The 22,851-nt window shown below is 41.4% G+C and overlaps 1 protein-coding gene across 2 annotated transcripts; it reads right to left on the bottom strand.

Moving 5' to 3' along the window:
* Positions 1 to 492: 492 nt before the first annotated feature.
* On the bottom strand, positions 493 to 21,419 carry galcb (galactosylceramidase b). 2 transcript variants are annotated; one of them, XM_007903879.2, is made up of 17 exons: positions 21,266 to 21,419; positions 20,431 to 20,499; positions 19,440 to 19,503; positions 17,838 to 17,951; positions 16,098 to 16,237; positions 14,098 to 14,136; positions 11,889 to 12,016; positions 8,709 to 8,864; positions 7,567 to 7,691; positions 6,777 to 6,904; positions 6,078 to 6,167; positions 5,430 to 5,519; positions 4,981 to 5,125; positions 4,649 to 4,829; positions 3,236 to 3,399; positions 2,397 to 2,473; positions 493 to 2,180 (listed from the first exon to the last, which is right to left on the bottom strand). In XM_007903879.2, exons 1-17 carry the CDS (start codon positions 21,398 to 21,400, stop codon positions 2,037 to 2,039), a joined length of 1,989 nt encoding a protein of 662 aa, XP_007902070.2. In that variant the 5' UTR covers positions 21,401 to 21,419; the 3' UTR covers positions 493 to 2,036. The 2 variants fall into 2 exon arrangements, with proteins under 2 accessions (XP_007902070.2, XP_007902069.2); XM_007903878.2 differs by lacking the exon at positions 11,889 to 12,016 and adding an exon at positions 9,512 to 9,642.
* Between the last annotated feature and the right edge of the window lie 1,432 nt (positions 21,420 to 22,851).

Raw genomic sequence — 22,851 nt, 5'->3', positions numbered from 1 at the left:
CAAAAAAAACTTTCAGCACAGATCAAAAGTATATCAACCTCCGTATTTTAAGTTAAGAAGTCAAGCTATGGAGTTCATGTACGTACACAAGACATAATGGAGTATGGCACCGAAGACACAAGATATATTGAAATCTGTTAATTTAAGCACTTAACAAAATTCAAAGCATTCGAAATCTAGAAAGCATTGATTCTATTTGACAGAGAAATCAATTCAGTAACTAATTAATGCACCAGAGATTGTGCAAAATAAACATTTAAAGGAATTACAGTGAAACTAGTGATAAACCAGAATCTCCAGACTGAAACAAACGTGTGGGTTAAAGACGACTTGCCAACACTACTAGTGGATAGAATCGTAGGAAATGTGCAGATTACGAACCCGTTAGGCCCATCAAGTCTATGTACTAAACGACTTTAATCCCATTCCTCTGCTCTTTCCCCAGGTTGTTTAAAAATACTTTTTCGCAAGTGCTCTCCAATTCTCTTTTCAGTAGTTATGGATTCAATGTCAACAGGTATTTGTGATAAGGCATTGCACATTTTAACCTCCTTGCGAAAACATTCCTTCTAACATTTCTTCTTTCTTCCTTCTAGAGTTAAGTCAATTTATGCTCTCTTGTTACTGACTTGCCCACAAATCCAGTCACTACGCTTTACAATATATCCTGACAAGCGCTTTGAGACTTCTTGAAGACGTGATAAGGTGTTATACCAAATGCAAGTATTATTATTATTATTTTTCCAAAATAATAGCAGAAGCAGCATCTCTCCTTTTACACTACCCAAACCCATCCATTTTGAAAACTTCAGTTATAATCCTCTTAACCCTTCACTACTCCAACTAAAGGTGTCGGGAAAGGTTAAAGGAAAGAAAATCTCACAAAGATTCTACAGCTGCAATAACAAGTACAAAAGGTGCTTTAACTACTATTGGAACTGAGTGGAGATGTGTATGTATTGCTCTCATTCCTGCACAGTATGATTTATAATCCGCGGTACAACAGTGGACATGATGGGCTTTATACAATGCCCACACCACCTAACTCTGGATAATTACTCATGGTTCTGAAACTTCAATAAACTGATCTGAATTCATCAACTGTGTTGAGGTGCTTCATGTTAATAAAGTGCACTTTAAAGGCTGCAATATACATTCTGTTCCGACACAATTAAGACTGCATCAATGTGTTCAAAAATTCCAGTGAAGTTTGCCTTCATAATAAAGTTAATCTCTTTTCTTTAACAGGCACATAGGGGTAAAAGTTACACACAGGTCCTTGGAAATGCACCTTTACATGGGAAATCCCATTAGTGGTAGCCATTGCCAAAGGTAATGTGCCTATTGCTCACTTGAGATTTGCCTTACAATCCTTCTAATCAGAAACGGACCTATTACTGTCAGCCTTTTGTGAAAGTAATTTTCTGAAAGGTGTGCAGTTACTTGTCTACGTTACCCACATTCAGAGAACTGCAATAAGTAAAGAATTAAGTTCCCGTTTGCCATCTCTGGCGCTAAAGGTTTTCTATGCATCATTTGAATTCAGTGTGAGAGTAACTTCCCTTTACACAAGTCTGTGTGACAGGTTTGGGGCTCTCCTCTTCGGTTTGATTTGGGGCTGAATGTAACTTTATTCCTCTCCTCCCTCCAGGCCTCACTCAAACTCGAAAAATGCCTCAATGACTCGCCCCTCACTAAAGGTGGACAGATCGGCCGAGCTCGCTTTGGTTCAGTGTGGTGTGCGGAGTTTGTGAGAACGAGGAATGGACAACATAAGGTTCATAGTAACACCAAGGTATTGGGGTTGGAATAAACAGTGATTTGCAAAAACAAGGTAAAGCTCTTGTCCAATTAGAGAATTAATGCTAATTAGCATCACTATAGAGTGACTTCACGAAAGCAGTAGGGCCACACTTGGGTATCATTCGACAACGGCAATTCCCCAAGATTAGAAACACAACAAAAACTCAAGGCCTGTGTTGCCAATTCCCGGTGAAGCTCAACGTTCCTGAGAACGTTGTGTCTATCTTCGTCCTTTAGCTGGCCTGGATTTGAAAATTATCAAACTGAGCCGTTTCGAACGTGCTCGTGCCAATAGCTGCCCAGCCGTTGTCTGGCTGCTCTACTTGGACATCCTTCCACAGTGGGTAGCCATTCAGGAATCCTGAGGCCAGGTTGTCCTGAGAACAGAAGAATTGAGAATTATAATAATCCTCGCACTTGGTGCAGCAGCGCCTTATCAGGTCCTCGAGACGTCTCAAAGCGCTTCACAGAATATACTGCGAAGTGAATTGACTGTGTATTTTGTGGGTGACACGGGGCAGAGTTTAAAAGTGAGCCAATTGTTACAAATAGTTCCACTCACACCGTAAGGCACTGACGTTAATACCACTCACCTGAATGCTGAGCGTGAGTGTGTGCCATATTCCTGATCGTGTACCGGACAGACCTGAAGCCAGCACGATCAAACCAGCTGCAAAACATTACAAAATAATACACATTATTACCAGAGTTTCCAGAAGCTATGGATCATGGTCTAAGGTAAGCACTAGGGGGGGAAATCTCCTGCTTTTTAATAAAAAAAAGTCCCTCGCCTGTTTTGAAATGAACTTTAGGCGTTTGACTGAAATGATAACCAGAATTTGTATTACTGCCAAAATATAAACATATGGAAAGGTCGACTGCCTGGCCAAGCGCTGGAATCTGGGATTCGAAAATATAAAATTGCTAATATTTGAAGCGCTCTGGGTCCCTACCCCGCGTGAGGGGCAGTATATAAATGCAAGTTGTTGTTGCTGCTCCTAAAAATGCAATGGAGCCGTGGACATGCAAAATTTAGACGTGTTAAAAAAAAAGGTTGTGCCGTCACATGTGGCTGACCACCGGGTACCAGAAAAAGAAGTGGAAACCAATCATAGTGATAATAATTGATACAGCGCTTTATCACGTCTTCCAAGACGTCTCAATTGTTTCACAGAACGCACTGTAAAGTGAATTGAAATTGTATGCGAACAAGGGCCAGTGTGTGACTTCATGGGCCCAACTCTTGAAAGAACACGCTCTCCACTCTGGTGATAGTTTGGTCATTTACACAGCAAGGAATGAGTTAATTTTCTAACGAGCTCCAAAACGGATAACGTTTTCTTAAATTGAGAACGTTCTCGGCAACACAGCAGAAAAAATGGCGTTTCAGTGTGGAGTATCTGAACTGATGAAACAAAACAGTAAATCTTACAGAGGTCATTTGTAACCTTGTACGTCCCATCAGCAAAGACCCAGTAGAACAGGCCTTTGGTGCTCTCAATAACTTCCCCTCCTTGGTCAACTCTTCCGGCAATAAACACACCTCCAGTCTTGGGTTTCTCGATTAGAATGTCACAGCTTACATTCAGATTTGTCCTGGAAAGGCAGGTTTACAGTTAATATCCACTCAACCCACGATTGTTTGTGGGACACTGCTTTGTGCAATTGGCTACTGCAGTCCGCCCATAAATACAGAGTCTCTACACTTTACGGTATGTTCTGTGAAATGCTTTGAGTCGCCTCGGAGATGTGATAAGGCGCTATGCAAATGCAAAGATTATTATTAACATCTTTCAGCTGGAATGAGCAGAGTCAAGTATATAAAAGGTGTATGCTTCAATTTGAAGCTGTGGATATTTATTCTGGTTAAATCAAGGGCACAAATTTACACGGTTCTTACCAATTCATTTAAATCCAATTTGCACACATTCCAATCCTTTTAAACCCAGTTTGGCCCGATTTCAAAAAAACATTGCAGAACAACATATTTATGATAAGTGACAAGGGATTCATTTCTGCATCTTATTTTTTCCAACATCCAATACAAATTTACATTTATATAATGCCTTTTTGTCGGCATCCCAAAGGGAGTGCATTTAATCTCTCTCTACATATGGAACTACTTCAAAGAGCAGGTTGTACATGCTACTGCACCTGTCTATCTAGATTCTGGATGCCATTGCCCATTCATGTAGTATACATATCCTTAGTTGGCACCATTAAAGGGAACTCAGAATTGTATGAATCCTGTGACTGAGTTAATTTGGGGGTGGAAAATACTGACCTGAATTCCCCGACACTCAGTCCATTTCCTCAATGCTACTTTGCTTATAAAACAAACGGATTTTGAAAAAATGAATCTAAACCCAATAAAAAATATTTGACAAAAGGCAAAGTACTGCAGATGCTGGAAATATTCTGCAAAGAGCTTTGAGTCAGTCTCCTAACCCCCTACTAACCCGCCCGCTCCCTCCACTCAGCCGGCTCCAGCTGCTCCACGTCCCTTGACCCACCCGCCATTGGTCATCCCCCTTCCCCTCCCCTCCCTTGTCCCCCCTGATCCCAGCTCGGGTCTGAAATGCTGTACACTATCCAGCCCCTTGGGACGTCCTCCCAACGTGAAAGGCGCTATACAAATCTTGTTGTTGTTGTTGAAACATCTCGAAGACGTGATAAAGCGCTATATCAAATGCAAGGGTTACTATTAATATTATAAACACAGAAGTCGCTGGGAACGCGCAGTAGGTCAGGCAGCATCCATGGAGAGAGGAAACTGAGTTAACTATTCAGGTCAATGACCTTTCGTTAGGAAAATGATGGAACTTAACCAAATGCTGAATCTTACCAGTTGTAATCACCAATAACACTGATAGCTTTGTCAGCGTCAGACGCCCATGTTATTGGTCTCTGAGTCACAACCTGACGCAAAGTGAACACGTGTTGACCTGGGTCTTTTAAGTTTGTGAAGTATTCAAACACTCCAGTCTGATCGGCAAAGTTAGGCGCTTCGCTGAATGGTGGATCCACTGAGTTGTTTGTGAAACAAAAACAAAAGAGAAGTTAAAATAAAATAGTTTCCAAACTTTGATGACCTGAGGGTACAGGGGCCATGGTAATGTCACACTGCGAATTAAGCCAGAGGTTATAGCTGGCAAAAGACCAAGTACACCTACTTACCAACATTAAAATCATCTTTATACACTTTGGGGAATGGCTGCGATAAAGGTACATAAGGAAAACTGCCCCGAGTTCCGGTAGTGATGGTGGTGAAAGTGTAAACTTCATCCAAATCCAAAGACACAGTAAATGATCCCTTGACTACCTGTGAAGTTAAAACAAATACTTTTAAACCATATACTATACATGGATAGATTGATAGTGTGACTGGGCTCCGAATACCAATAAGTACTGTATACTTGGTTGTTCCCGTTCCACGTTTCCAACTTTGACGCACTTTTCCCTCTGTCAAAACGGCTGAAAACTCGTTCTTTACACCACTGTCACTCCATTGGCTATTTTTTTAAAAAAATGAATGGGGGAAGCAAGGAGCTGGGAAAATGACAATTTAAGGAGTTTAAGCTTTTTGCAGAAAATTAGCAAAGGGTATCCGTAAAGATGTAAGTTACCTTGATTGCAGGTTGTCGAGTGAAAAACTTTGAGCTCTTATTGCCGAAGTCAAATTTGGAATGCCACACTTGTAAACGTTTCAGTTGTTTCTAAAGAGAAAATAATAATAATAATAATAATCCTTGTATTTGATTATAGCGCCTCATCATGTCATTGAGACATCTCAAAGCGCTTCACAGAATATCCCGTAAAGTGGAGTGACTCTGTATTTTGTGGGCCGAAATGCGGCAGCAGAATGTTCAGATATGAAGTTAAAAGATTAACAGCGTCACACTCTTATAATAAATTATAATAAGAATAATAACCTTTGCATTTTATTTCGTGCCTGGGATGGAAGGGTTGCAGGACAGTGCAGATAGACGTAGAGAGGGGCGATACTTTGAATCAGCAAATAAGTCACTAAAAAAAAATATTATCCTGTCTTTTAAGAACTGCTTGTCAATTATAATTCTGATCAGCAGTTCCAGTTACTGATGACGATTTAATTTGAACTCTGAACATTTTCACAGATATTAAGTTCGAACCACTACTCACCAAGGTATAATGTGCATTTTTTTATTACTGGATCATTTGTAACAAGTATACAAACACACAAACACAAAAACAGCCTCTAAACTCGAGCAATACATCGGTTAATAATTACTTACAAAGGATCCTTGTAAATCAAAAGTCGCATTCTGTTTCAGCACCACAAAAGGAAGGAGTGGAGGCCGGATGCAGATGGAATGATTATGGGTCTAAAATTAGAAACAATACCTTGAAATAGTTGATTGAGAAAGCACTGAGCACAGAGACAATGTGCCCTACAGTACAGTGGACAGTGTAAATATGAACTAAGCCAATATCAAAGGCTGTGTGGGGAGATGGGGGTGAAAAACATACGAGACACAGTAGTTATAACAAATTCCTGTTCCTGACTACAGGACACCTCTGTTAATCAGCAGCTCGCTAAAATGCAACTTTGCTTTTAAAGTGGGTGGCTTTAAATCCTGGTTACTAGAAGCAAAGCACGTTTCAGACCCTGGACTGCCCAGTTTGGCTTCTCGTGCTAAAAAAAAAGGATGACTTTGCACAATAAGCGCGAGAAATGCCACTGATGTCACTTCCTGATGACCTGGAAATCGGTCATTTTTAGCACTTTACTGTAATAGGAAGGGGGTGGGAGTGTCTCCGTGAATGAATCTACATCAGTGCCTTATCATGAGCAAACGGAGTCAGTTCCTCCTCCTGACAGAAAGACACACGACCACAACTGCAACTGCAGTATTTTGGTAACTCAGTATTTATAAACATCTGCATTTGGCACAGAGATTCACTGAAACTGAAGAGAGGACTACTGTACGTACCATAGTTTCAATAATAACGGTGAGGTTTCCTTTCCCGTCAGTGAGAGCCACATAAGTGCCACCCTTCTCCAAATATCCAACAGTCCTTAGGTAATACCATCCTGGCTGAGTGAACTGTGTGGTGTGCGCTGTGTAGGAAGGGTTAAAAGAGATCAAACAGCCTTACAATACAAAATTACATTTCGCTTCGGGAGGAAGTCCCGAGGCTCTGGAACAAATTCGTGGTCACACATTCACAAAGTCCGACTCCCAGTCGAAACACAAGCTCCGTGATTTAGCCATTTGATGTTACTTGCCTTCAAACATTTTAAGGATGTGGGGCACATTTATTTAATAAAACATCACATTATTGCATCTGCTATTGTACCCACTAGAGGCCGTCTGAGAGCTGCAAACACGTTGGCTAAAATGTTAGCTCTTCGGTAGCCTCTCGTGGCAGAATGTAGGAATTATTTAGAGAAATGTATTGAGGTAAAGCAGAGGTAAGTAGAGCAGGAAGCGCTGGTCAATGATGACCAAGGAAACCTTATTGAACTTTGGGCACAATATGAACAGTAAGAGACATAATAATAATATACATAATCAATGACGCAGAAGCAAGTCTGGTTCTTACAAATCTGAAACCATCGGAAATACAGATTTCAACCGAGATGGCACAAAATTCTGAATCTTACTGAACAGATTACTAAACCACGATTTTCTGAAGCGGACTGACAATCCACTTCTGTTTGCTGGATTCCTGAAGATACTCGGACCTTCTGCAGTTTGGGGCTTTCGCGTTAACGTGTACCTGTAATCCAAATAGGTGACTGAACTTCATAGTGCCCGCTCCATGGTTGATCAGCTGTCATCAGTCCGTCTCGCCCAAAAGGCAGCTCTTTGTAATAACTCGCCACGAGATTCCATGAAATGGTGCTGGCAGAGAAAAAACATGAGATCTGAGAGGCTCTGTATTCTATATGTGTTCTACAACGACCGTTTGTGGGACACTGCTGTGTGCAGCTGGCTGTCGCGTTTCACCCACAAAACACACAGTTACTACACTTTACAGTTTATTTTGTGAAGCACTTTGAGACGTCTTGAAGACGCGATAAGGCGCTACAGCAAATCCAAGGATTATTATCGTAACCAGCCAGTCAACTTTAAAGTGACTGCAAACACCCATTCAGTCATTTCTTTTTTAACTTTGAAATCATTAATAGCTCGACTAAGCAGCACAATGTTTTTTATTAATCTACAAAATACAATCACTATACTTTACAGCTGAATATGAGTTTCGAGACGACCTCCCAATGTGAAATGCACCAGATCAAAAATAATTATTTATTATTCACTGAATAATAAGCTATTTAATATGCATCCCATTGCGTTGGTAATAGAGATCAGATTCTGCGCTGATTTCTATATGCAGTCCTTTGCTGGGAGGTGGGTACGTGTGGATATTTGCTGAGGATACAATTGGACTTGACTGCTTGACTGCATTGGACCACTCAGTTGAATAACCTGCTAACACTCATTGTTAAGGCTGACATGTGAAGAGTGGCCCCTTTAATGCCAAACAGATGGGCACCCACATTCATAGTGGAAGGAAAACAGGAGTCAAATATCTTTCAGTTAAAATGCATGGATCTATTTACACGCGCAAACTTGTCAGACAAGCAGCAAACTCCTATAATTCACAAGATTGAGAAAGAGCTTAAAAACAGGAGAGCTAGAAGCTTGGATTTACATTTTTAAGAACTTGCGGTTACAATTACATAGAGTTGAGGCATTCAACCCAACTAGCCCATGTTTACACTCCACACAAACCTCCTCCCCTCTACCACCCCCTTCCTCTCATGGATACCCCTCTATTCCCTGCTCCCTCATGTATACTTCAAGCTTTCCCTTAAATACGTTGATACTATCCTAAAAATGATATTCTGAACTTACGAGGTCATGTTCCCATTCACATAATTCCAGTTAATCAATCGAGCCCAGCATCCGCCTCCAACTTCATCATTGACAGAGCTGTAGTCTTCAGATGACCACAGCTTCTTCCCAGTCAACCGAGCGAGACTGGTTGAGTGCGTTCCAGGGTAATGGGCTCTAAGGAGTAAGGTGGAATATTTCACAATAAAACCCAGAAAATCCAACCCATCAGCTAATATACCTAACTGTATGCGTATAAAAAGGCAAACCGTCCTTTGTTTAAAAAAAATAAAATAAGTATGGATCGTTACAAATTGAGGAAAAAAATCCTCACTTCATGAAAACACTCATCCATATCAAGTAGTGAAGAAAACGTATGAAATCTGTTCAATACAGGTCTCAAATTCAAAGACAGAGGAATATGGGGGTGGCGGGGTTTGATTATTTCTTGCTTAAAATGACTCCTTTTTAGATTGGGCAACGTTAGGCAAAGTTTCCTTACTCCGAACGCATCTGTAATAAGGAACCTGGTCGTTATTTGATTAACGGATCGCTTTTCCAGGGATAATAATCCCTTCAAAGAAAAAAAGTAATAATAATAATAATAATTTGGTCATTCAATCCACGACTGTTTGTGGGACACTGCTGTTTATAGTATATTCTGTGAAGCACTTGGAGACGTTTCGAAGAATGTAATCATTCAAATGCAAGGATTATTATTATTTTACCTGCTGAAAAGAGTTAGATACTGTTGTGTTAAACTATCCAATTTATACTATTCTAACCAATATAAATATTATCTAGGAAAGGACATAAATGCCTACCCAATAATGTCGACAGCAGCAAAGAGCTCAGTATCATGAAGCATACACCAGGATATTGGTTCCCACAAATTATCACTTGCTATGATTTTCACCTGCTCTAGACCCATTTTGTCCATGGTGTATCTGAGTAGCTTGGCAGAGAAAGAGAAGTCACATAGGTAATTTAGTACGTTGGATATCTGCAAGTTCTGAAGCTAAAATCAAATGTGTGAGGAGTACAAGTTGAGACGTATTAGCAGATCTTGCACAAATACACGCTCCATATGCCCCAATGAATCCTCTTTTTGATTTTAAAACAATGCTGAACCAGCAAATTTCGGGTCAAATGTCAAAAACAAGCAAAGACAAGCGTTTCAAACTTTAAAATTGAGTTTCTACTGCAAGTGAAACTTTAGACGATCCCGTTGGCTTTCTCCCCCCCCTGAAGTTAGAAATATCAATGATGGTCAGATATGACAAGCAGATCAGTGAGTTTTCAGGTTAGAGTCTGCTTCCCCTGTGCATTTCCACGTCAGAAACCAAATAATTTGAGGATCAAGTCGAGAACCTTGAAAAATAGTAGTTTCCTCTTAAGTGAAACAGTACTCAGCAAACAAAATTATACAGCAGCACAAAAGGCTCCTTTTGTTTATATTCATTCGTACCAAACCTCAAACAATTCTCACGCCACATTTTTAAGTAATGCTACTGTAGACCAAGGGGTTGTTGCAGATGGAATTGGTCAGGTTGGGTTAAAATGCAAGAAAACAGAGAACATAAGAAATTCACTGGTAGTAATCTGCTGTTTGTCTACAAACAGACATCAGAAGCATTAAAAGAACGAAAAAAGAACTCATCAAACCTGTTCCTTCACTAAATATGCACTACAGTAAAGCAACAGGTAGAATTAAATGGAAATGACTTACAGTTTATAGTCTCAAGTGATGTGTGACACATATACACACACATTATTTGAATTCGGCTACCAGAAAAGTATATCTGCAATTACTGAAGTACCAGCTGCCTGATTTTGTAGAACTTGAAGAAAGATCATTCACTATCATTCTGTATGACCAGACCAGATCACTTACATCAGCAATCAAATCAAAGCTAGTTTGAGTATCTAAAGAGGGACTGCAATCCAAAAGAGTAGTTCAATCTTAGACCTGAGCCCATTTTCAGTGTTTCAAAATTCACTGTCTGCCTTTTACCTTCCTACCAAATTAAATATAGAAGGGATTTAAACTTAAATTGTGCACTTCAGTACTATTATATCAAATCATAACTTTAGATATTGCTTCAAACAAACGTGTGGGAACAACAAAATTACATTTGTAAAGCGCCTTTCATGTCGGGAGGACGTCCCGATGGGAACGGGAAACGGTTATGTGTAGAACGATCTATTACAATTTGTTATTTAGTTCCCGATTTCAAGAAACTGAATTTATAAAAATGTTCTATTCGGGACAGGGGTCAAGGCCTGAAAGTGCGCAGAAAGATACTGAAAGAAAGCAATAGAAAAGGGAGAAAAAAAGACTTAAACATTTTCCAGCTGCCCCACTCAATGCCATTCTGATGTAATATAAAAAATGAGATTATTCCAATTATCAGCAAAAAACTCATTTTTAGACAATAAAGTAAAATCATAACAGTCCTCAGTGAGATTTAAAGCTGTGTTTAAATAGCACGTCCTGATAATATTTGGAGTGTAGGCGATATTTGACTTCCATGAGGTGAAGGGATTGAATTAATAGTCAGCGGAGTCTCAGATACTACCTTCCAGCCTGTAAGGCCAAGTACAGAAGAGAGAAGGCCTTGGGTTTCCCTCCTGCTTGGCCCTCATTCCCTCCGTTCCAACACTCTCCCTCAATCCCTCCGCCTTGCCGCATCCTTCCCCATCTTCAGGTTGCACCTGAAGATCTTCCGTTTCAACTGTGCTTATGGTCACCTCCCCCCGGCTCGGGATCAGGCTCCGCTACTGTCAAGCACTCTGGGACGCTACCTGTGTGATGGGAGCTATATAAGTGCAAATTGTTGCTGTTGTTGGGTTTATGGACATTTCTACTGCTAAACATAAAAAACCTTCAGGATCCTTCCCTTAACTGTGCTCATAACTTTTACTTGATCTACTGCTGTGACTGTTGCAACGAAAGGTGAATTAGTGCAGCAAATTGTCATCACTCTTCATTCAAATGTAGGCTTAACCCACTTGACTATTTATGGGTGGTTATTAACAGAAGCAAAAGTTTTTTTGTCGAAAGAAAACAGATTTAATTAGGGGTTCCTCAAAATTTTCTTCAATATCTTATAACTCTTCAGGTGGAACCAAGGAAAGATTGGTTCTATTGAGAGGTGAGAGCATTTCACACTACAGCACATTTGATCCCAAAAGACTTACCCTATAATTTCAACTGCATCATTTAGGTATGGGTCAACTAACAAATCCCATGCGATGCCCCAATTTCCATCAGCAGCAATGATACCAATATTCGATAACCCAACTTTATCCAGAGTTTGTCTCAGCACCTTTGCAACAGATTAATGACAACAAAGTCAAAAAATAACTGATTTAAAGAGACAAAAAACATTATGAACTAGAAATCCCTCATATACCTTAACCTTTCTCTACCATAAGATGGTCAAGTTTACTGACTGAAGCAAGTTGAAACTTTCACAGAATCAATTGACGGCTTACTATTCCTTCGATTCATATTATGCAAGGATTAGTTTTAGTAGTGGTATTTTCAGAAGTATGAAGAACGGGTTCTCCAGCTCTTGCCTGAGCAATGCAGCGAAATGTGAATCCAGAAGATTATATAACAATTTAAAAAAAATCTTTTCTGCTTAAAAACAGATGGAAGAAAATCTCAAGCTTGAAACACTCAGAGCAGAAGCCCGAGTTGCGAAACACGAGGTTTACAAAAAAAATATTTTGTGAGCATGAAATTGGTGAACGGAGGAACATTGAGATTTGTAGCACCAAGCAGTTATTTTGCCATGCAATTTAAAAAGTTGCTTACTACAGTATTTACTGGTGCTTTACTGTGGGCCAATTCCAAGCGAAACAATATGATAGCAAAGGCATATAAAATGCTCATTGCTCTATCAGGGGAAGCAGTCACCAAATGATGGAGATCAAGGCTGTTATAACACAATTTGAATCAGATAAGATAATCCCATTAGATCAAAACTCTTTGAAATGCACTATTTTTAAGAACGAATTCGCCCTGCAGTCCAGCTAATGAGTACAACATACTGAAGAGCTATGCCATAAGTTTGCAACACAATACATTGACATCATAAGTTAAATCGAAAGCTAAATCAATCTCAGAACAAATCTGCAATTATAATTCCAAATGCAAGAACAGACACTACAATGTAGTTTCATATATAAACGTTGATACATTACCCCCTTTGTTTTTACTGCAGTTTACTACAGGTACAGCCAAACCTGAGATTCAGATCTGTTCTAAATTCAACAGGTCAGTTCAGACACAAAGCAGCTTGCCTAAAATGCTTTAGATTAAACCCTACTGAGTGCTCTGTGAATTACGGTTAATGAAAAACAGTTGTAAAATCTATTCCTTGAAAGAACAATTGTCCCATCGTGTTACTTCCCCATCCAAATACTAATAAAATGCAAAAGATACCGGAATATTTGAGTTACTTGAAAACCCTGAAGACCTTTCAAAAGAGAGAGATATTTAGAGTTCTCTATATTTATCTTATTCACATGTTTCTCTGCACCGTTCTCCCTACATACTGTACTCTGTTAAAAATAATTATCCTGAAATCTTAAGCAGGAAACGTCAACCTTTTATTAATTCAATATCTTGTCTTTCCAAACACAAATGGCCAATATCGTGGAAAAAAATCTTCTTGACGTCACTGAAATATGAAAATCACTGACCAATTTCAGTATTATATGAGGCTAAGAGTATTCTTAATACCATTTGTACAGAATATGTAAAAACACACATACCCATCCACAAACAAACACTCTCTCAGATAAAATATATAAATATCAAAAGTGGAATAATAGGAAACGTAGCATGTCCATTATAAATAGATATTGGAAGAAGGCAGGAATAGTTTGATTTACAAAATACCACACAATAGGCTAATCTTCTGACCACACTGAACACCAAAACATCCTGTCTGCGCTCAACATCAGTTATATAAAATTAGAAACGCCTTCCTAAATCAGAAGGTCTATCTGAAACAAATGCACCAAGCGATACAAGAACCAATAAGGGGGTATTTTGAGGGAGACAAAACTAAGTAAAAGTCACATTTGTCATTTGGCCGACTGGTTCAATTGGAATTTTTTTTAGAAAAATGCAACATGGAAAATAATTCAAGCCAGTTTTTCAAATGAAAACTTAGTATGGCTTATTCAGCTCCTGAGTACTACAGTAGCATTTTTAAAAAGAAAATCATTACATAATATTCACATGAAAGTATCTCATCTGTCAGAGGAACCTTATAAAGAAGTCACCTTATTGACATTCACGAGACAGATTTTAACATTTGGTCTAGAATATATAATTATCTTTAAAAGAGTACAATTAACGACAGACTTGAAACATTTTTTAATAACCACATACCTTGATGTATTTAATGTCGAAATGTCTCTCATTCCAGATCTACAACAGAGACGTAAACGTAAATAATATATGCATAAGGTACGAAAAGTGAAACCAACCAAGATGAACAAGCAAACTGATAAAATATCCATGAGATCCAGCCTTAATAGCTAAGAAAAACACTTCGTAGAATCATAGAAGAGAATCCTACAGCACAGAAAGAGGCCATTCAGCCCATCGTGCCTGTGCTGGCTCTTTGAAAGAGCTATTCAACTTGTCCCACTCACCCGCTCTTACCCCACAGCCTTGCAAAAAAAAATAATTTCAAGTAAATATCCAGACGTGCCACAATTGGCCTAATATTTACCTGTTGCAGGTAACTGGAGATATTTATTTGTATTTTACAGATCGAGAGTTAAAATGTGCAACAAAAAAAAAATCTACTTTTCACCGCAAAGTTGAAGTGGAAGCTGGAGTTGGGATAGACAGGCTCGAGGAACATGGAGCTAAGCTCCAATAATTAACAATGAATCCCATTTACAGAGTACTTCCTTGGAGACCCATGTAACTGCCAGTACAACTATTCCAGTCCGCTGACTGCCTTAAGGCAAGAGGATGCTGTTAGGGGTGTATTTTCTTATTACCATCAAAGATGTCCCTGTTAACCTCTGCTAATGCTTAAACATGGGGAACACAAAGCAGTGGGGAGGGGGGAATAGATGCTAAAACAAAAGGTCCTGTAAATCACAGTAGTAAGAAACCCCAGGTGTATTGTTTTGAATTACAACAACACTAGATTATTGCACAGTCCAGTGGGTAAAGTAATTCGGCCTTTTTTTTAAAGCAATAACAACAAAATACCTCTTAAGTGTTTCATTTCCCCCTCCCCTTGGGCACACAAGGGACCTGCAGATCAGATCGTCTCTACATTAGTTCTACATTTCCCAGTTGTCTTACAGTCAGCAAATAGAGGGGAGAAGAACAGAACAGGTAATATTGCATGGTTAAAAAAAATACAGTTCGCTGACTGCGCTCTGAAGCATTTGGGTAATTATGAAGAGCATAAGAAACTGCTTCCACTCGATAACTGAATCTTTACCAATCTCAAGTTTCAGATTCAGTTGCACAGACCCACAGTTAAATCTCGATTGCATTTCTGCTCCCAAGGCTATAAACTACATTTGTGGGAAGTCATGCTTTTAAATGTCATAGAATTCCAAAGCAAACATCTTGCCTCAGCATAACTTTGACTACTTGTGGGGGTAACAAATGACAGGGGTACAATACATTGTGGTATTATTCCCTCAATGCTTCAACACTCATTTCAAGTGGAAATCAGAAGAGTTTTTTTTTAGATAAACAAATACAGAAAGGCATCAACATTGTGCATTTACCTACCACATTTTGTAGGCAATAAAACAAAAGTCACTTCCAAACAAAAATACTTTTAGATTAATATATTTTAAATTACAATATATAAATTCAAACATATATTTATTTAAAACATTCACTTTGCAGAACATGAAGCTCTTTGAGATGTCTCAACGACTTGATAAGGCGCTATAATATAAGGATTATTATTATAATTATTAATAAACACTACATTTAAATTGAATGCTAGATTGCTGTAAATAGCTATATAGACCAAATACTACCCTGGACCTCTGACTTAAGATTTCATCGTAGTTTAGTAAATCACGAAATTGTGTTTCAATGTGACAACCAAACTACCAACAACACAATCCAAATTCCCCTGAAATACTCTTGCTATATAGGCTAAAAACCATGATCATAATAATAATCCTTGCATTTGATACAGCGTCTTATCACATCTTCGAGACGTCTCAAAGTGCTTCACAAAATATGCCGTAAAGCGAACTGACTGTATATTTTGTGGGTGAAACGTGGCAGCCGATTGCACACAGCAGTGTCCCCCACAAACAGTCGTGGATTGGAGCGACCAAACTATTTGTATTTGTTTTGAATTAACTATCATATCTTTATCAGAAGTTTCTACTGACCCCAACGTAATCGATATCCAGATTATGATGCCGTTTGGCACCTAGGATCCAGGAGACAACATAATAAGCAGTTACATCTGGAAAATCGTAGGGCCAATTCTTCCCCCGACCAACCCAGCCAGGAAAGGCCCAGGGCAGCCCTGAAGGAGAAACCAGAATAGACATTAAATACCCAGCCTGGAAATAGGTTGCCATTCAGCAAGATTTCAGGCAGAGACTCTCGCTGAGCAGTCCCACAGAGCAGACGTATTCTCTGAGACCACCAGTTCAGTGTGGGACCCTGACACAGAAGGACTCCCAAGGAGGAAGAAAAGCAAATAAAATCCATTGCAACAATTTGCATTTTTTTGGAATGGGAAGGGAAGAGGGGGAATACGCTTTATATTAAATGCAGCACCTATAGCTAGCTGTTTCACGCCACCACATTAATATTACTTTCTTGCCTACAAGAACAGTCACCGCACTTTTTCTGCCGTCATTTCCTGAGAAGCGCTTCCGAGATATAAATACGCTAATGCATTAACAAACAAATGCGCTTTTTTCTTTTAGCATTTAGCAACTAACCCATTGTATTTACCGACTATCAACCAAGTTAACACATTATTTCCTGGTCTTAGTTCACAACTACTAAATTCTCCATTAACCCCTCGAATCCCTTTTTACTGTGGACTTTTTTTTAATGCTTTGCTGTCCATCTGAAAGACCGCTTTGGCGATGCCCAATCCACAGTCCTTTCAAAGATAATCTCAACCAGTCGACATTTGGAGCCGACTGTGCAGAAGGACAACAATATTAAATAGGTCCATTCAAATCAGAAAATACTGTGTATGTGAATTGGTCCATAAATATAATAATAATCCTTGCATTTGATATAGAGCCTTATCACGTCCTCAAGATGCCTCAAAGCGCTTCACAGAATATACTGTAAAGGGAATTGACTGTATAGTTTGTGTGTGAAGTATTCCAGGCTATGAATTTTTAAACTCTGCAAAACAAATGAACAGAAAAATGCAATTATAACAGATTTTGTATTCACATACATTAACACTGACTAGACATTGTTCAATGAATAGGCATAGAGCTCTCTTAATTAAAGTTTAGCTGAAGATTTATCTGCAACAAGTAATCTGACAGGAAGAGACAGATATAGTACTAATCAGAAGCCACATACTGGCAGTCGGAGAACACAATAGCACCATCCTTGAATAGTTTTAGTATAAATGAAAACAAAGCAGTATTTTTTGCTTCATTGCTTTCTGATAAGACAGAAAGAATAAGTTTAGATTGCCAATGCAAGGTGATTATTAGAACAACAAAATTTAAATTGCAGAGCCTTGAGTTGTGTCCTTGTCCCAGATGATAAATGGTTTGAACCGCATTCACCCTTCAGATCACACAAGGTTACTACATAGAAGTTATTTTGTTGTTATGATATTGTCACAGATTCACAAGCATTTCCAATTGATTTATTTCAACGTGATAGGTCACCGTGTTAAATGCAAGCATCATTGCAGTGTCAGTGTTGTTCTGCTGGTGTGAAAGAAATACAGATTCTTAAATTATACATAAAATTCCAGAGGCACGAAGTGACCACTCCAACCAATAATACTAATAAAAAACAATAATCATCCTCGCATTTGATATGAAGCGCTTCACAGGATATACAGTAAAGTGCAGTGACTGTTCACTTTGTAGGCGATCACAGCACGGCAGCCAATATAATTGTAATAAATAATTCACCTATTAATTTAATATTGGGATTTCTCTTCTTAGCTTCTTTCATCAGCCACCACTCGTATCCTCGGTAGTAGTTTTCATCATCCTCATAGTGCATGTGTGAAGGTTCCGTCCCATCTAGAAATGGAAGACGGTATTAAAAAAGCCGCAGGAATTCTGCAATTCAGCAGTGTGCTACAATGTGCGAGCGAGTAGTAAACTTATGGAACAGGCTCCCTAGAGAGACGGTGGAAGCAGAAAATATTGTTTGCTTCAAGAACAAATTAGGTCAATTTCTGCTAGAAAATAATATCTCGGCATACAGGGGATAGTTTGGGTCACGGCATGTCAGGATGGTGGAAGACGAACTAGAATGAGACCTTTGTCGTCGTTTGCCTCGCAAATTCAAGTGTTCTTATGAGATTGAACAGTTATTACAGAAACGACACAAACGGGGGACATCAAACATTCCTGCAACTCAAAAACTACACCATTGATTCGGATATGCGAACAACTTCACTAAAACATTCAGAATCGCTCTATTATGTGATTCCATCCATGAATTAACAGAATAACTACCTTGACATTAGAATCAGCCTGTTTAAATAAAAAGTTTAAAGTACACACTAAAATATCTTACGCAGCGGACTAATATAATATACTCCAGCTTCTTGGGGTGTGAGGGGTGGTGAAATCAGACAGGTGAAATACATTTAAAAGAAACTTAACGCATTACAACAATAACAGCAACTTGCATTTATATAGCGCCCTTCATGCCGGCCGACATCTCGGGGCGCTTGACGGGACATGAGGGACAAGAGAGAAGAGGGGTAGAGGAGAGGGTATTAGAGGTATGGAAACTCATGTGGAGTACAAACACTGGCACGGACTAGTTGGGCTGACTGGCCTGTTCCTGTGGTGTGACATTCTATGCAACTCTACGTAATTTAGGTCAGGAACATTCTTCCAAACAGAGGGCTGTGAAGATGTGGAATTCCCTGCCGCAGAACGCTGTAGATTTGCAATCAATGGGATTGTTTTAAAAGAGATAACCACAACAACAAAATTCATGTCAGGAGGACATCCCAAGGCGCTGGACAGTCAGGGATCCTGTCAGATAGACACAATCTTGGATAGTAAAGGTATTAAGCAGTATGATGAAAGTGCGGGGCATGGAGTTAAAAGATTACCCAAATCTAATAAAGTAATGAAACAGGTTTCATGGGCTCAAATGGCCTCTTCCTTTTTCTATTTTGCTATGTTCCTTATTTGTCTGAACAGGAATTGAAAGAGGCAGCGATTTTGGGTCCTGATCACATTATATAAAAAACCCACAAATCATAAAGCTTAACTTAATTCATTAAAATGTCAGGAACTGTATAGAAATTTGACCCTTGATTATTAATTCACTCTTAAGTGGCTTTCACTTCTCTGTACGTTAATGTTAATGTCAACAATCCAACCAATTAATCAGACTCACTTTTTTAAACCTACATTCTTTGCCAAAACGGATTTGAACACCAGCCTTTTTAAAACGCATCAGTGGATCTAAGAAGCCGTCAGTTTTTCCAACAGAAATTTCAAATAGAAAGCTTTGTCCCCCCACCCCAAGACATCGGTTCTTACCTGTTGTTTGAGCATCACCCCCAATCTCCACTTTCAAGATGTGTAAAGAGGCGCTAAAGTTTGGCTGAAACAGAAAGATAACAACTTGCCTCTAACACTCGACAGTGACTGAGTCTGACCCCGAGCCGCGGGTGGGGGTGTGGGTGGTGCGTGTGACCGTAAGCACGATCCAAACGTAAGGTCTTTAGGCGGGATCTGAAAGTGGGGAGGGAGGGAGAGGGGCAAGGCGGCGGGATTGAGGGAGAGAGCTGCTGAGCTTCGGGGCGTCGTGGCTGAAGACACGGCAGTTACAATTTACTGAAATGTTTGGACTATAAGGTGTCGGAATTGTTGGAAAAACCAAAGAAAACACAACAAACTGAACAAGAGACAACTTGAGAGTGCAGCGGAGCAAGGATAGCTACGGAATTACTTGACACGCAACACAGGAGGACCAACAGCGATTGACAATCGTGCCTCACTGCGCTGGGCCTGCGAGGCGTTCATTACAGCCGAGCACATCATGATCTGATCAGCCAACACCGCGGGACAGAGAAAGGCAAAACCGCCTTTTGTGAAATTCAACTGCAATAATCAAATTGTAAAATTAAATGACTCGAGTTCTGCTGTAATGCTGGTCCGGGATATTTATTTCAGATTTGAGCTGATATTATATTCGTCCCAAAAATATACGGTCAATTCACTTTACAGTATATCCGGTGAAGCGCTTTGAGACGTCTCGAAGACGTGAAAAGCGTTGCATCAAATGCCAGGATTATTATTATTATTATTATTAGCAAAATAAAGCCATTCCTGTGTGTCTGTCGGTGCTCAAATGTAAATAAAGCAATGCTTGTAGGCGCGGAAACACTTTTCAATTCCACGGTACCTGCGAAGCTTCTAAATGTTTTGCAGTGGACCTTTCACACCGGTAACAGCCCCCGACACCGACACCCAAAGGTCAGCGCAGGCGTCAGCGTAACACCCACAACACCAACGCCGCCGCTCTCACCTTAAACAGATAGTCCAGGATCTGACTGCGAAACGGCTCTGCGTAGTTCACGAGAAGTCGGGACGTCGCCTGCGGAACAATAACCTTTACTGAAGGTCAAAGGGGACACGAGAAGAGGACTGTGTCCCTATCGCTGCACCGTCGTCCCGACAGGAACCAGGGAATAAACACCCGGGTTCCCTCCTGACAGTGATAAAACACCCAGGTTCACTGCTGACAGTGACAAGGTAATAAACACCCGCGTTAATTGCTGACAGTAATAAACACCCGGGTCCACCGCTTACTGTAATAGACATCTGGATCCACTGCTGTCAATAATAAACACCCGGGTCCACTGCTGACAACAATAAACACCTGTGTCCGCCACTGACAGTAATAAACACCCGGGCCCGCTGCTGACAGTAATAAACACCCGGGTCCACTGCTGACAGTAATAAACACCCGGGTTCATTGCTGACAGCAATAAACACCCGGGTCCACTGCTGACAGTAATAAACACCCGGGTCCGCTGCTGACAGCAATAAACACCCGGGTTCATTGCTGACAGTAATAAACACCTGGGTCCACTGCTGACAGTAATAAACACCCGGGTCTGCTGCTGACAGTAATAAACACCCGGGTTCATTGCTGACAGTAATAAACACCCGGGTCCGCTGCTGACAGCAATAAACACCCGGGCCCGCTGCTGACAGTAATAAACACCCGGGTCCGCTGCAGACAGTAATAAACACCCGGGCCCGCTGCTGACAGTAATAAACACCCGGGTCCGCTGCTGACAGTAATAAACACCCGGGTTCATTGCTGACAGTAATAAACACCCGGGTGCATTGCTCACCCCGCCGCCGCTCAGGCCGCCGATGCCGTCAAACTGCGAGCCGAGGCCGCGCCTGTCGTGCAGGGGGTAGGTGGCGGCCCGCGGGCCGGGCAGGAGGCCCAGGAGGCAGAGCAGCGAACAGGCCCGACCCGCCATCGGCACCGGCGGTCACCTGACCCCCAGCGCTGCGCAGGCGCCGTGCACCGCCCCCGGGCCCCTCCCCCACACACCAGGCCGCGCCCCCGGACACGCCCACCACTCACCAAGCCACGCCTACCCGCCCCCACCCCTCCAAGCCACGCCTACTACTCATCACACACCAGGCCGCGCCCACCCCCGCCAGGCCACGCCCGCCCCCCACCAGGCCACGCCCCCTCCAGGCCACGCCCACCCCAGCCCCACCATCACCATCAACACCAACACCAACAACCAGTTCCATTTGCCACAGGGCCTTCCCGGTCAGGAGGACGGCCATCCCCCGGGGCAATGGGCAGTCAGGGTCCTCAACTGCGCTGGGGGAGGGCGGGAGGGCGGGGTACAGGCGGGAGGGCGGGCGGGCGGGCGGGAGGGCGGGGTACAGGCGGGAGGGTGACCGGACCTGCACCAGACACCAGCCGACACTCCCAGAGTCACACCAGGAGATACCCTCGGATCCCACCGACGGACACCAGCGGCGGCTCCCGCACACCGCACGGATACCAGCGACCGCTGGGCCGGGACGGCACCCGCAGCCCAACACAAAGACGTCCGACACCTGTCGGTCGCTCCGGGCAGAGCCGTACTCTCGGGCAAAACCAGAGCACTCCGCAGGTCAGAGGCAGCATCTACGGAGGAAGGAAACTGAGTCAACGTTTCGAATCCACGACCCCTTCATCAGAACTGGGGCACGTTGGGAGGGAAGAGGCTGTTAAGGGCTGACAGAGAGGGGGGGGGGACAGGGAAGGCAAAGGAGAAAATGGGGTAGAGGGCTGCGTTTCCACTATAAAGCTTCATCGTCAGTCAGGTGTCAGCCGGGCTCAGTTGGTTGCACTCTCACCTCAGCCTCAGAAGGTTATGAGTTCAAGCCCCACGTCGGCCTTTGAGCTCACAGACGAGGCTGACGTTGTCGTGTGGTGCCGGGGGAACGCTGCACTGTCAGATTAGACAGTAAACCAAGGCTTGTCCAGGTGGGGGTTAAAGATGCTTTGGCACAATTTGAAAGGTGAAAGGGTTTTGTCCTGGATACCAATCGCTCAAATAAAATTGGTCATTCAGTTCACGGCTGTTTGTGGGACGTTGCTGTACACAGATTAACTGCGGCATTTCCCTGCCTACTAATAAATGGTCACTATACTTTACAGTAATTCCTGTGCAGCACTTTGAGACTTCTTGACGACATGATACGGCACTATATCAAATCCCTACGTAGTTTCTTTAGAACCTTTAATGTGCACTGCTCCTCTGATCCTATTGTACATTGTGAATCTGAAGGTCTCCGACTGCTTAAATCAACTCTGCCTCACTGCAACATTGATGTTGTCTGGGCTCCCCCAGGACCCAGAAAGTGCCTTCAGACAATATTAAACAGCATCCTTAATAGGGAATAATGTAAATCCCCAAAGGTTAAA

Source organism: Callorhinchus milii, unplaced genomic scaffold, assembly GCF_018977255.1.
Source record: "Callorhinchus milii isolate IMCB2004 unplaced genomic scaffold, IMCB_Cmil_1.0 Scaffold9, whole genome shotgun sequence".
Lineage (NCBI taxonomy): Eukaryota > Metazoa > Chordata > Chondrichthyes > Chimaeriformes > Callorhinchidae > Callorhinchus > Callorhinchus milii.
Note: the sequence above shows the minus strand (reverse complement) of the source record. Positions and strands in the feature narration are given on the sequence as shown.

Bases quoted from the DNA above. Each gene is read 5' to 3' on its own strand.
- galcb (XM_007903878.2), bottom strand. From the start codon at position 21,400: ATGGCGGGTCGGGCCTGTTCGCTGCTCTGCCTCCTGGGCCTCCTGCCC. The intron at 5,126-5,429 runs GTAACTTACATC...TTAACTTCACAG, and splicing joins CTCGACAACCTGCAATCAAG to GTAGTCAAGGGATCATTTAC. The intron at 2,474-3,235 runs GTAAGATTTACT...AATGTTTTGCAG, and splicing joins CAAGGTTACAAATGACCTCT to CTGGTTTGATCGTGCTGGCT.